The 15,223-nt window shown below is 41.3% G+C and overlaps 1 protein-coding gene across 1 annotated transcript in view; it reads right to left on the minus strand.

The window, feature by feature from the left end:
* Window positions 1-15,223, minus strand: part of itga9 (integrin, alpha 9) — a 204,051-nt gene that overhangs the window by 66,364 nt on the left and 122,464 nt on the right. The window contains exon 17 of the mRNA XM_007904045.2: window positions 6,784-6,860. Coding sequence (XP_007902236.1) covers window positions 6,784-6,860 — 77 coding nt within the window. The remainder of the gene's footprint in view (window positions 1-6,783; window positions 6,861-15,223) is intronic.

Here is a 15,223-nt window from a genome sequence, read left to right on the forward strand (position 1 = left end):
GCGCTCCGAGGCATCTCAACAAATGCGATAAGGCGCTATATCAATGTCAGTGGTGCCTTCTTCAGATGAGAAGTGCTTTGAGCTTTTTTATGTTATAAAATATATCAAATGCAGGGATTATTATTATAAGCATTTCACCGATGATTAATTGAAGTTGATTTAACAGCAAAGCTACAACAAAAAAACATGATGTAAATCAACAATGTATCTGTGGTTTGTTGGCCAGGAAAACTGGTAAAATCCCCTTCCCTTTTCCAACTGTGTCCTGGATTCTTTGGCTTCCACCTGAACAGAAATATAGGATTCTTGGTTTAATAATAATCCTTAAATTTGAAACAACCCTTTTTATTTCAGGCGGACATACTGTAAAGTGGAGTGACTGTGCATTTTGAAGGCAAACACAGCAGCCAAGTTGAGCACAGCAATATCCCACAAATTGCCATGAAGTGAGTAGCCAACTTTATTCAGGGGATTGTCTGCCAGTACACAGGGATCTTTAACGTTCACCTGAACAGGTAGATGGGACCTCAGGTTAACGTCTCGACTGAAAGATGACACTTCCAACAACACAGCACTCCCTCAACATTGCACTTGAGTATCTCCAGCACCTTGGGATGTCCTCCTGATATGAAAGGCGCCATACAAATGTAATTTGTTGTTGTTGCCCAGACTGTGAGAGCTCTTTAGGTGAAAACACTAGTGAATGGTTAAATGTGAATGGCTGTTGTTCAGCATATAGATAAGAGTTTAAATAAAGTTGCAAACTAAATAAAGGATGAAAGCCAAGATAAATCGGCAGGAATAAACAATCTTCGATTGGGTCACAAAAGATTGTTTTAATAATTTTTGCTGTCCAATACCAAATTGTTACGTCACTGCGAAAACATTCATATTCATATATTTTTTTAATTCGAAATTACATTGACACAAAAAAATGAAACAAACGGTCAGTGTTATGGATGTAGGGCAAATGCTGCATCTGAATGTGTTTTATTGAAGAAATTTTGGCAGCGCAGTTGACTGGAAAATCTGAAAATAGAAGACTTTCATGGCTGCGCAGTCAGGAGGGCGGTATTTTATAAATTGCTTTTCCACTGTTTTATGGCACTCGACGTGACTTAACCACAGAAAAATTAAACAGCACCTCTTCCGTGGGTGCTCTGCCAAGTGGGAAGTCATGAAGAATAAAAGATCTTATAAACACTGCAAAGCTACAAAGTCTCAGTCCCTTTAAACATTTGTTTCTCCTAATAACTTTAAAATTATGCTGTTTGAAAAAATGCTGAATTCATTTAAAAATAACTCCCAAAAGCTATAAGCCCCAGCAACACTGACAAGGAAACATTCCATCATAAAACACATTATACGCTCTTAACTACAAACAGTCTTCAGCTACATATGCACCATTAGCATGAAACCCACAAAGCACACCTCAATATGTACCTATTTGACCAAGCTTTTCGATATCTTCTGACCTGAAGATGGGGAAGGAAGGAGCAAGATGGAGGGATAGAGGAAGAGTGTTTCAGAGTTTCAGGGTGTAATGGCTGAAAGCGCAGCCACCGATGGTGGAATGAATATCAGATTAAAGAGAAAGGAGACAGCTCACGTGGACACAGCCACTCTCTTTCTCACACACACATTCTCTCATACACTAGCTCACGCAAACACACATTCTCTCTTATAACATAAAAATGAGTACATGCACAGAAATAACTATGTTTGCAGAGACTTACTACCACAGTTTAATAACAGAAAGCCACTTCTCATTAGTGTTGTGCTGACGAATTAGAATTGGATTCTGAGCGGACAATTGGAGGATAAAGTTTGAACAATCCTGAAGCCAGATTGGAGACTACCTTTTTCTCCCCTGGACAGTGGTGAATATATGATATAGTTTCTCAGTGAAAGTAGATGACATTCTTTCGATTTGCTGCTTCCAGAAATGGGTATGTATGTGATTTAGAACAGTACAGGAGATTCTTGGGACAGGTACAAAATCGCGAAAGAACCCAGGAGACACAATGGTTGCTATGTGGCTGGGGCCCAAGGAAAGAGGAAATGTTGTCCATGTGGAGTGCCAATCTATCATATTAACTTTGTTCCCACTCAAGACATTAACCAGACTTGCACATAGTATAAGAACAGGAAGAGGCCATTCCAGCAGTTTATTAGATCGTGGAGGATCTTACATCTACCGGTTATAAGAATCTACTATTGTAAAGCTTGTCACTTGCATTTTATTAAACAGGCAGCATCTATAATAAATAATACTAATCCTTGCATTTGTTGTAGCTCCTTATCAAGTCTTTGAAACATCTCAAAGCACTTCAAAGAATTGACTGTATAGTTTGTGGGCGAAACACAGCAGCCAATTGCACACAGCAGTGTCCCACAAACAGTCGTGGATTGAATGATCACTTTTTTTTTGAAGGAATTATTAACTCTGGAAAAGCGATTCACCAATCAAATAACAACAAGGTTCCTACTTACTGCTAGGTAAACAGAGGCGTGTGGAGAAGTGAAACTTGCCCAACGTTTCGCCCTGCTGGGAATCGAACCCAGGTCTCTCGCTTGCGAGGTGAGTGCTCTAACTACTGAGCTACAGGACTCCAGGATACCTATTACCTGACTCTGTTGTTGGAGTGAATTTCCATTGCATGGTTTTTATATGTGCCCGTAGGATGCACATTGTGGTGTTCACCATATCATTGGTAGTTGAAGGAAAATTTCTGCCTCTTTGTTTTTCACATCATGGAAATATTTCCTGATTTTCCACTAATTCTACAGGCGGTGAAGATGATCTTAACCCTGTTGGTGATGCTCTTGCTCCCAGGGCAGTGTAACTGAGCCAATTTCCAAACCTGCATTTCCCGAACATCTGAATTTGCAACCTGGATTGGTGACCAGGCTTGGGAACCATTTCCTCTTGGTTCAAATGCTGCATTGTGATAATTGGGGCTCTCTGCTGATTGCTTTATTACATTTCACAAAGAGCAGAGATCACGGGAATGCCTTGGGGGAAAACTGAAGCATTCCCATCTGTTTGTAAATGGATCATCTTGTATCAGCACATCCTTCCTTACAAGTCCCAGGGAAATACCTCTTGGTGACAAAAGAGATATTTAAACTGTAATAATCCTAAATGGGCGAATACTGTACCAGCTCAGAATTTTCGGAAGAGTCTCATTTTAAAGGGATCTCTATTACTATTACCTCTATTATTCTTATATTCAGGGATTTCAGGACAAATACAAGTAAGTATTTATTTACTTATTGTCCTGAGGACATCCCCCATGGCACAGCTACGCTGGTGTTATGTTGGGACATCCTGTCCCTTACCCTATCTTAAATCAGAGGATAATCTTCAGATAGGTAGCAGATCCTAAACTTAAAAACAAATGGGAACAACCTGATAATTGGAGCTTCTTGCCACTAAGTCCCATTCACCGGAACTCACCCGCCCCTCCAAAAAAAATCTCACTGCCTCACACCCTTTGTGCCTTCAATACCCTTCTAAAGACCTACCTCTAGTCAACTCCCTCCTATCTAATCTCGCCATTTCCCACTTTGCTCAGGTTTCCATTTTGAATCTGTAAAGCGCTTCAAGCCCCAAATGAAAGGCACTGTATAAGTGCAAGTTATTATTTTCTGTTCTTATGTCGCATATTGGTGTGAAATATTCCTCATACCACTGAGTTGTGCTATCTCCTGATTTTCCACCCATTGTGGCTGTGCCTGCCCTCAACAACTTGAATAAATTTTTCGCCAACAGTTAGAAACAGGGTACAAAGGTTTCTTATGAAAGAGCCAATTCAGGATGGATAAAGGCGAGAAACCAAAGCCAGCATGAAAGGCCGACAATTTCATTGGAATTTAAAGTTTAAGGGTTTTATCATAGAACAAGATTCTAAGAGTCCACAGTAAAAGGTCCCTCACAACAGACTGTCATTGAAGTGAAAACTCATGTGATTGAAAAGTGAGATATAAATGAGATAATAAGAAACAGAGGGCCACCAAAGGCCATCTTTCCAAATTGAACAGCTGGGATGAGATGAATCTCTTCACATCAAGGGCTGGTGCCTTTTTAAATGATATTTACTAACCGCCTTGATAAAAGCGTTTTAAGTTGAAATCCAAGCTTACAAATGACAAGAATGAGCCTCTTTTGTTGTTAACTCACTTAGCCCACATTGGCAGTTCATGGTTTCACTGCACTCCTAATCTTGTATAACTAACATGCTTTTAGAGGGCATTTGGATAAATTGCTTTGCGAAGCACTTTCAGATGTCCTCCAGATGTGAAAGGCGCTATATAAATATAAATTGTTAGAGCGGTACATATTGGAGCAAATTGCCTGATGATTCAGAATAAGTTCTGCACATGACTGTTGGTGCAACTGAGTTGTAAATGTAGAGTCCAATCCTAGGTTTCCAGATTCTTATCTCACAGGTCATCATATGGTAAAGAGGTCTCAAAGTCCCTGCACTGTGCAGATTGGGATCCAGGCTTGTGCACAGCTTCTTGCTCATTTGTTGGAAACGTAGTATTTTCACTGCTTATCACATAGATGATTAAAGGTTGGCTGTGTACTGGCCATCCTTAGACTGCAATAATACCATGGGGTCAAAATTACTTCCTGCAAGATAAGAAAGTCTAACTCGGGCTTCGAGAGAATGCATTTCATGCTCTTTGCCAGATACTTTTTAAATGTTTTTAGACCAGTAACATTTTAAAAGGCATCTGGGAATCAACATGTCATCTCTCTCTAAATTTTATGAAGAAAGATAGCAGCCATTCTTCCCAAGTTTTGGGGCTGTCCACTCTCAGACCTGTCATTAAGGAAGTTTCCACTTGATGAAGTGCTACTTAATTATAACTGTTATGATGAAGGAATATTGTAATTTTGACTGCAGGCTTTGTTGGTGCAAAGCTGAATCAGTGGGAGCCTATTGGGGTGAAAAATGTGGTATGTGATGTGCTAAATTGAGTTTAGCCAGTGTTCCTCAGCACTGAATGATGGAATAAGTGCACAAAAGAGAACATTGATGGAAGGAAGGTTCAACTGGAGAGAAAAGAGACAGCAAGCAGCATGTCACAGCTGATTTCCAGTTCCCTCAAGAAAACTGAGTAAATGAACTCCAGTAGAGAGTTCGTTATTTGCTATAATAGGGGCTGGCCCCCTTTGTGGATAATGGGTTATCACGTAAAACACAAATTGGCTAAAGTACTAACCAAACACAACTTTCATCAAGAATTTTACTGTTACTATCGTCTCTCTCTGTCTCTCTCATTTTCTCTTTACCTTCATAGATGCATCCTACACCTCATGGAGCCAATACGGAACCTTGGCGTCCTGTTCAACCCTCAACAGTCCTTCATTCCCCACATCCATGCCATGACTTGCTCCACCTTTCCCCACCTCCACAATATTGCCCAGCTCCATCACTGTCTCTCACCACAGGCCGCCGAGATCCTCATCCACTCATTGATCACATCCAGGCTTGACTACGCATACTCCCTGCTTGTCAGCCTCCCCAACTCCTACCTGGACAGAACTCTGCAGCCCATGTCCTCTCCCGCACCAGGCTCCGCAACCCAATCAGCCCCCTCCTCGCCCGGCTCCACTGGCTCCCTATTACTCAGAGGATCCAGTTCAAGATCCTTGTCCTCACCTTCAAAGCCCTCCACAGTCTTGCTCCTCCCTACCTCTGCGACCTCCTAACCCCCTATCAATCTGTTCGCTTCCTCCACTCAGCGGTCTCCATTCTGCTTCACATCCCCCACCTTGCCTGCTCCACCATTGGCAGGTGGGCCTCCACCCTCTCTGCCTTCACCCTCATCTCCTTCAAGACCCGTCTCAAGACCCTCCTCTTCGACTGTGCCTTTAGTTGCCCTCCTACCCCTACTCTCCTGCCACTTCTCCTGATCCCAACCAGCGGCTCGGGGGGGGGATCCTTGACTATCCAGCGCCGTGGTATGTCCACCTGATGTGAAAGGTGCTATACAAATGTAATTTGTTGTTGTATCCATCTTTGGCTGTTCTCACTCTCGCTATATATATTGTTACATCTTTCTCTCTCTTTTTTCCTCCTTACCCAATAGCTGTAAAAAAAAGTTTACTTAATAAGTTTCTCTCTCATTTTTTCTTTACTCATCTCTGACTCTCCCTCTCTCTCTTTCTCTATTGTTAATGTCTTTCTCTCTCTCTGTTCTTCCTTAAGTTATTTCCTGTAAGTTATTGCTAAATAACTCACTAACCTCATCGTTCACAGTAATACTGCGCTGGTAATCTTGCAGGCAAAACCACCTTTACAGCTTTCTGGGGCAGATCATTTCACATCGTCACAACCCTTTGTGTGAAGGAATGCTTTCTGAACTCAATCCTAACCTTTTTGTTCTGACTTTTAGGCAAAACCCTAACATGCCTTTGGTGTGCTCTCAGGCAATTTCTGCTTTTATTTCTTGAGGTCCTTAACAATACATTTCAATCCCAGATTACGACTCCATGACTTTTGCTCTTCCTTGGTCAACTGGGTGTCTGACACATGTGAAAACCCACCACTATGCTTAAGAGTAACCAAACTAAACTGAGAGTTCCATGCATCACATGGAACCAACATGAAAATCCCTGTATATTGGACTATCCCGTTCACAGTGCAGAAGAAATAAATCTTGGCAGATCATGGATCTAATAAACAAAGTTCTGCTCTGTTACATGGAGAGCCATTATACAGACATTTACCCCATGACTGAGGTACAGGCCTGCTCTGTATCACATACCTGGATAATAGTAGCTTTCCATGAAGTCCCAGATCAGCAGCACAGTCATCAGACAAACAGTTCCTCTCAAATACAGTCTGCAAAGTCAACAAGAAACCAATCAGTTAAGTCATGTGTGATAGGAGCAATGCTACAAAAAGTCTTATCGAACATTTAAGAGGGAGATATATAAGGTAAGGTACAGTAATTGGGAAGTATGGTTATTATAGCAAAGGCAGGGAAATGATTTTACAAAAATGAAGCATCAGCAATAAAATGGCTGAGGTGACACCTCATGGACAGCAGCCTATGTGTTAGGAGAATTTAGGAGCAACTGTATTTCATTTCCTTTTTTAGGCATAGAGTGAGGTTGGGGTAGGAGGAAGAATGTGTGCGCCAAAGTATTTGAAATTTGGGGAAACAAAGCAGCAAAGCTCAGAGGAGCAGTTATCATTCTAGCATCATTAAAACAGACAGAAAGAAAAGCATAACTCATATTTTCAATAGAGCCTTATCACATTGAAATTTCCGAAAGAAACTTGTAAAAGCAACACATAAAAGATTACGTTTTCTTGGTCAGCCAGGTGTTTGACGCACACAGAAACCAATCACCATCCAAACCCGACTGTGAGTTTCATGCATGCCACCGACATATGGAAATTTCCATGTCTGGAATGGAATGTTCACACTCTCCTAGGAGTAACTCACAACTAGTTACTACAGTATCAAATCCTGTGACTGTTTCATTGTACATAAATGCAGCAGCCGTTTTGCATCAGCAACATCCACTAGCATCCAGGAGGAGAATGATTGATTCATCCATAGGATTGTTGGCTATTTGGTAAAGGGAGCGACCCCTATAACTCACAAATGTCAAACAGACTTTGTGACACCTCATCCTTCTCATGGAGTGAAATGAATATAGAATTCTGCCCCACAAACTGGAAACAATAGGGTGGGGGAAGGAAACTGCCTCTCTAGACTTAGTCACAGGAACTCATTTCTCAAAACACAGGCCTTAAACATATTGGGTGCAGTTTGATTAGGTGAGTGTCTTCTGAATAATCTCGGATAGGGCCTTTTCAGTGCATGCAGGCTTGTTTCAGTGGCAGGACTCTTGCCTCAGAATCAGAAGGTTGTGGGTTCAAATCCTACGTGGGGACTTGAACTCACTTGCCCTAAGATACTCCAATGCAGTGTTGGGGTGTGCTGCATTGTCAGAGGTGCTATCCTTTGGATTAGATGTTAAGCCGAGGTCCCGTCTAGTGGGCTTTAAAGATCTTTAAAGATTAAAGAGTTTCTCCTGATGTTCTGGCCAACAATTCCCCAAATAAAATTGATCATTCATTTCATGGTTGTTTGTGGGAGATTGCTGTGCACAATTGGGCTATCACATTTACCTACAAATACACAGTCCCTCCATTTCACAGTAAAATCCTGTGAAGCACTTTGTATAATGTCCATCCGGCATTATAAGGTGCTATACCAAGTACAAGGATTATTATTATGCAAAGGAACCCACTGAATGGGAATCCAAGATGGCTCAGGCTTATCAGCAAGATTTAGGTGCCAACATTATTTTTTGAGAAATCTGGGGAGCAGTCTAAATTTTAAAATACATTTTATCCACGTTCTTTCAAAAATTAACTGATTGAGTTTATTACAACTTTGAATCCAAGGGGTAGACTTCAATTGGATTAAATGGGTTAGGGGGGATTTCAGTAAGGCATTCTCTATCCTCTTATGCCTGTCTTCTTCCCGCTTGAAACCCATAACGTACTCTGCTAATACCATCTTAACGTTAAAGTGATTCTTGTTAAAATGTGGTGGATCATGGGTCAATGAGCCTGTCAGACGATTCAATCTAAAGAGATCTCTGGTATGGACCACACATGAAGTTATCATGGACCAGCAATAGGCCATGGACTGGTCATTGCAAAACACTGCTTTAGATAGTTGACTTCATTGGCTGCAATCGTCCAATGTCAGTTTTAATACGTTTTGCAAGTTCTTGCAGAGGTTGTTAGGGGAAGGAACACACAAGCATCTTTTGACACCTTCTCATAAAAATGATTATTCGAAACATCCTACTAATAGCCATGAAAATGTTCACATGGTCACAGCTTGTTCGACCTTAGGGAGGCTGTGGAAATAAAACGGTCGCGCAAGCCCTGAATGAAACCTAAACTTCCAATATATCTTTATAGATACTACTTGTTCTTGTTTCACCCGGACACACTGTTTTCAGATACTATTCTTTAGGTGATTTTGTTTTATCTCTCTCCTTAATGTGTTTGAGGATTAGGGATCCAGTGATCCAAGGATCTCAATTACAGTGAAGCCCAGTCCTACACCATAGCAAGGAATTGACTAACCATGAGGGCAGCTGGCCAGTTCCTGTGAAAAAAAAGATGGTCGACTTCTGGGTCAGCAAAATGCCACTTCCTGTTTGCTCTGCAGGTGGCAGTGAAACGGGGAACACTGCAACTGCATTATAAGATGACTGCACCACAGTGAAGCGGGTTATAATGGAGTTTCACTGCACATGCTTAGGCCCCAACAGAAACAAGCAGACCAGGAGCATTGCTTTGGGAATGTCTTAGAAGGGCACTCGGTAATCGCTGTCTCCTTGTGACCAATGCCATAGTACTACTATCAGCTTTCCTGGTGGGCAGGCAGAACCTTCCTTGGCTTAACCATTTAAGGTCCTGGAATAAATCTTTCAGTTTTCAGACAAAGTGAAAAGAACCTTCAACCTCACAGAACACCGTCAATATCTGCCATGGAATGATTTATGATTGTTCTGAGGGATTTCAGAATAGAGCAAACAGCAAAGCTGCCAAGTTAATTCTTTTGTAGCTGGGTGAATGACATCTGTTTTGCCCTTGATGAAGAGCAGGCTATGAGATGTCAAGCATTCTTATTTATACGGTAATCCTCTGTATAGTGTGATTGTACATAATACATGGACACGCTATCTATCTCTGGTGTGGTTAGCTTACACCTACCATCCAAGCCTAAATTCTAAAATAATTTGAGTCTAAAATGATGTTTCTTTCCAGGAAGCTTTTATGGCAAACTATAAGGCAATTGGCAGTAGAATGAATGCAAGATTCCTGAAGGGATGGCTCCAATTGAGGATAAGTTGAAAGGTCATTATTTGACCTTGGGAATCAGCTGTAGGAAATGACTGGCACTATCTGGAATGTTAAGCAACCTCACTACATCAGTCTTCTACAAGGAATAAGGAGAAGGCAAAGCAATGCAAATGCAAGGCAGTCAGTTCGACAACCTGTTATTCTTTTATGTTTTGAATAATGTATTATTGGACTTCTTTTGTGTGTTTGTTTAGGAATTAAAGAAGGAATCTGTCAAGGTTTTCTTTCCATTGTTTGCCTCTTTTGAAAAGATTTAGTTTCTGAGCAACTACTTCACGCAGAGGGAGCTCTCATGACAGAGAACATTCTGCTTGGGTGAAGGCTATTTCAGACATCTATCTGATTGTCGTCAAGTGTTTATGAGAACAATGGTATCCATTGAAAAGTCAGCAGGAATTCAGTAAACTTGTTAAATAGAGTCACTTGCAATAATACTGTAATAGAAAGTAATCCCTGTATTTGTTATAGGAAATGTCAAGAAGCCACCTCAACCGGCTTTACAGTAAAGTATATAATGATTATGTATGTTGTAGACCCATATGGGAGCCAACTTGCACGCAGCATTGTCCCTCAAACAGCTTTGGGGATTGCTAGTCAGAACACCGGGAAAAAACTCCCTTCTCTTTTCAAATAGTGTCATGGGACCTTTAACGTCCATTTGAACTGGCAGACGGGACCTTGGTTTAATGTCTCATCTGAGGAACAGTATGTTGAAGAATCCAGGACACCATATTGGAGTGTCAGCCTGGACTGATATGAGTTCAAAGTCCCATTGTGCGGCTTGAACCTACAGTTTTCTGATTCAAAGACTTGATTGGTACCAAATGAGCCAGACTGACAGCTACTCTGAGTCCTGTAGCTCAGTGGTTAGAGCACTCACCTTGCAAGTGAGAAACCTGTGTTCGATTCCCGGCAGGGCAAAACCTTGGGCAAGTTTCCTTACTCCACAAGCCTGATAATAATTTCAGTCAAAATATTTCAGTAACACGGAACTGGCTGGCATGTTCACAAGACTGGGGGAACTGTGTGTGTGGAGTTCTGTAGCTCAGTGGTTAGAGGACTTGCTTTGCAAGTGAGAGACCTGGGTTTGATTCCCGGCAGGGTGAAACCTTGGGCAAGTTTCCTTACTCCAGACGCCTGACAACAGTCCCTCAAGAAAAAAAACGATAATAAATTTGTCACTTCAATCCACGACTGTTTGTGGGACACTGCTGTGCGCAATTGGCTGCCGCGTTTCGTCCACAAATATACAGTCAATTCACTTTACAGTCTATTCTGTGAAGCGCTTTAAGACGTCTAGAAGATATGAAAAGCGCTATATCAAATGGAAGGATTATTATTATTATTTAGTTCCCATGGATCAGCTAGAGTCAGTTTATGGTAATCAATTATCCTCCTCCTATGCTATGCTTCATACACAAATTCAATGGGTGACACGGGAGTGTAATTTGAATTGTCAATCACATCTGTCACTACTAATTCTAAGGCTTTGAGTAAAATTTAATCTACAAATGATTAAAGCAGAGAACAACCCAAGATTTGACACTGTTTGAGTTACGTTTTCACAGCAGGGTGTTTCAAAATGCTTCCCCCAATATGGTTAAAGGCCTTTAAACAAAATTATTTATGAGATTAGTCATGAGGAAAAAAGTCCAGAAATAACAACTATGGAAGGATTTCCTGTGGCTGAGCAGTTTCTGCTCTACTGGAAGGATCTCAATGGTTTTGCTGGGCATTGAAGCTGCAGGAAAACACCAGGGTCATTGCAGTCTGAAAGACACTGCAGTTGTTAACTTATTCAGAAAATCAGTCTTGATATGTCTGAGACTAAATCATTCCTACTGTGTGAATTGGGGAGGACATCTTTAAGGTAGTAGGAGAAAAAGGCTTTTCAGGCAGATTCTAAACTGAACATTATTTAGCACACAGCCCAACAGTCAACACCAAATGTTCTGCCAGTGGAGATTTAAGACATCAGGCGCACTGATAAATTAAGTATCACAAATGACCTGGAAATGACACCCCTTAAACGCCTGCACAGACCTACACTGAGATTCTGTCAGCAATTCTATTGGAAACTTGGGGTAGAAAATGTCAAAAGCTCTTTGGAGATTAAGGTTTACAGCGAGGGAGTTGGCTATTTTGGAAAGAGGAAATGAGGGCGAAAAGGTTAGTGAGTTGTGGGACTCTGGAATAACCCCCAAATGCCAAGTCAGCGTGAGAAAAATATGTGGCAACTCAATGTGCTAACCACTACATCAGCACTGAAAGAATGCAACAGAGTATCCGCCAAACATTTGAACAATATTCGCTAAGTGAAAATTAGCTGCCGTGGTCGCCTACAAAATACGCGGTCACTACACTTTACGATAAATAATATGAAACGCCTTTAGATGACCTTCTGACTTGAAAGATACTATATCAAATCCATGAATAATAATAAATAATAATCATTGTTCGGGCCTTCTGCCTCTCTGCCCTCACCATTTGGAATGCCATCCCACAGTCCCTTCACTTGCTCCCTCCTTTACCTCCTTCAAGGCCTGCCTCAAGACTCTCCTCTTCAACCATACCTTCGGTCACTCTGCTACCCCACCCTCCCTGCCCTCCATCCCTCCTGATTCCAACACCCAGCTCGGGTCCAAATCCCTGACTTGGGACATCCTCCCGACGTGCAAGGCGCGAGAAGAGAACCAGATTGTCTATCTTAAGAAAACAAAAAATCCTCCCTATTGCAGGTACAATTGCGAGAGTTGACGGCCACAAAAGGCCCAGTTCAATCTGTGCTGATTTAACTGATCTCAGTCAGAAGTAGGCGGTTATAATTGACCTAATTCCCTCCTCCATCCTCCCATTACCAGGTTATGGACAGAAAAACATAGCCAAGATTCCAACTTGTGTTCGCTATCCAGACAAACAGTGCACGTCAGATAAGGACAGGACCGGACTCAGCTGAAATGCTCAACATAGTCACATAGTCTGCTAATAATTATTGGCTAGGCTCAGATATGAATAATGTCACTAGGGGGAGGTATTGGAGATCACCCAGCATCTGTGGAATCCTGCTCCAGCACAAGTCAGCAACCTCAGAAGAGGGAAGAAACAGGATAGGGTATTAGGAGACAATCAAAAAGGGAGCTGCCCTCTAAATTTCACTCCTGACTATTGAATGACTGAATTTCGTGTATAATTAGTTCACTTTGGATTGGCTTTCAAGGAATTCAATATCTCTCCAAATCATGTGATGGGCACAATACCCCACAAAGACCATTGTCGTGGTACATTCCCAGCAGAAACATCCTACGCAGATAACAGCATCTGGAAAGCATCTGGAAGCATTAATGGCATTCTAAAAAGTTCTTAGATTAGTATTTTTAAACAAAGCGATAGCGGAAAAACTCCAGCTACAGCTGAGCAAATTCTAAAATACCAGAGCAATCAAGGAAGTCACTGACATCTTGAATTCCTCAGTTAAGCTACTACGGGTACGTTCTTAAGTTCTAGGTGGGCAATGTTAAGAGTCAGCTATGAAATGATCAGATTCAGTGACCGAAAATTACATCCGTATGTTGTTACAAACTCCAGCCAATACTGGGATACACCAAGTCTGTAAATGGAATGTCAAGAGGTTTTGTTTGAAAGCCTGTTCTAGCCAAGAAGGACTAGGATTGAAACAAAAATGAGTTGTGTTTAAGATTTCAGTTTGGCCTCACATGTTAAGCTGGTAATGATTTGTTCCCTACATCGCAGCCTTTCAGCAGACAGCAATCCTCACAAATCCCACAGCGGTGATTTCGCAAGACTTTCAATTCTTTCCTAAGTTGAGTGTCTCTTTCAATGGTTTCCATGTTCTATTCAAGGTTGTCCTCCATGTGGAACATTAACCAGCAGTGAATGCAGCTCAGGTTTCAGAGGGTGAATATATTGCCAACCTACAATTCCAAACTCATGTTCTATCATTTATTAGCAGCTTCTAGCCTGACAAGCCAGTTTAGTGCTGGATTGTCAGCGGTGCTGTTAATAATAATAATAATCCTTGCATTTAATATAGCGCTTTTCACAACTTCTCGACATCTCAAAGCGCTTCACAGAATAGACTGTAAAGTGAATTGACCGTATATTTGTGGGCGAAATTTCTCGGATGAGACATTAACTGAGGTCTTGTCAATCTGTGAATTTAAAAAAAACATGCCAGCCATATTCAAAAAGGTAAGGGAGTTTCTTCCGGTGTCCTGGCCAACAATCCCTCAGGTAAAATTGGTCATTTGCCTCAAGGCTGTTTGTGGGACACTGCTGTAAATTGGCTGCCACATTTTCATGCAAATTATATAATCACTCTTTACAGTTTATCCTGTGAAGCATTTTTAGATGTCTTCCAGACATGAAAGGTGCTACACCAAATGTAAGGATTATTTTTATGATTATTTTACAGTGACAAAGTGGCCATTGCTCACAATATTACTAGATCACAAGATGAGTTTGAATGAAGAAAGCCCTTCAACTTATCCTACCAGAATACTCATTCCACTGTGCTCTCAACAAGTTATTTTTCAAGTGTCCTGGCCTCACCCACCTTCCTGATAACCTGCTCCAGTCGTTAATTTACCTCTGGGTAAAGAAAAACATCCTGGTGACTATCCTGAAAAAAAGCGCTTTGCAACTCTGAATTTTGTTTTCTTGTTCTAATGTTTTGATGCATCTGAAAGTATTGTTCAGGGTTTACTTTTTCAATCCCATTTAAAATATTATCCAACTCTGTAAGATACCCTCTTAGAGACATGTCCATTCAAGACTGAAGAGGCTTAGCTGGACAAATCATTGCTTATGCTCATTCCTCTAGTATTGTGGATTATCCTCGTTGCTCTCCTTTACACTGCCTCTACAGCCTGGGTAGCCCTCTTCTATCGCAGTGACCAGAACTGTATGTAGTACTCAATGTGTTGTCTGACCAGAGCACTGTACAGTCCGAGTATAACAATTTCCAAGTTTGCAGATGGTACTAAGCTGAGAAAGGTAGTAAATGGTGAGGAGGAAAGCCAGACTGCAAGAGGATATAGACTGATTAGGAAGACACGTGGCAGATGAAGTTTAATGTGGAGAAATGCAAAGTGATGCATTTTGGGAGGAAGAATGAGGAGAGGCAATATAAGCTGATGGTACAATGAAGGAACAGAGAGATCTGGGGGTTCATATAAGTCAATCCTTGAAGGTGGAGGACAGGAAATAAAAGCTGTTAAAAAAACATACAGGATACTAGGCTTCATAAATAGGGGCATAGAATACAAAAGTCAGGAAGTAAAAAA

This window comes from Callorhinchus milii, unplaced genomic scaffold (assembly GCF_018977255.1).
Source record: "Callorhinchus milii isolate IMCB2004 unplaced genomic scaffold, IMCB_Cmil_1.0 Scaffold2, whole genome shotgun sequence".
Lineage (NCBI taxonomy): Eukaryota > Metazoa > Chordata > Chondrichthyes > Chimaeriformes > Callorhinchidae > Callorhinchus > Callorhinchus milii.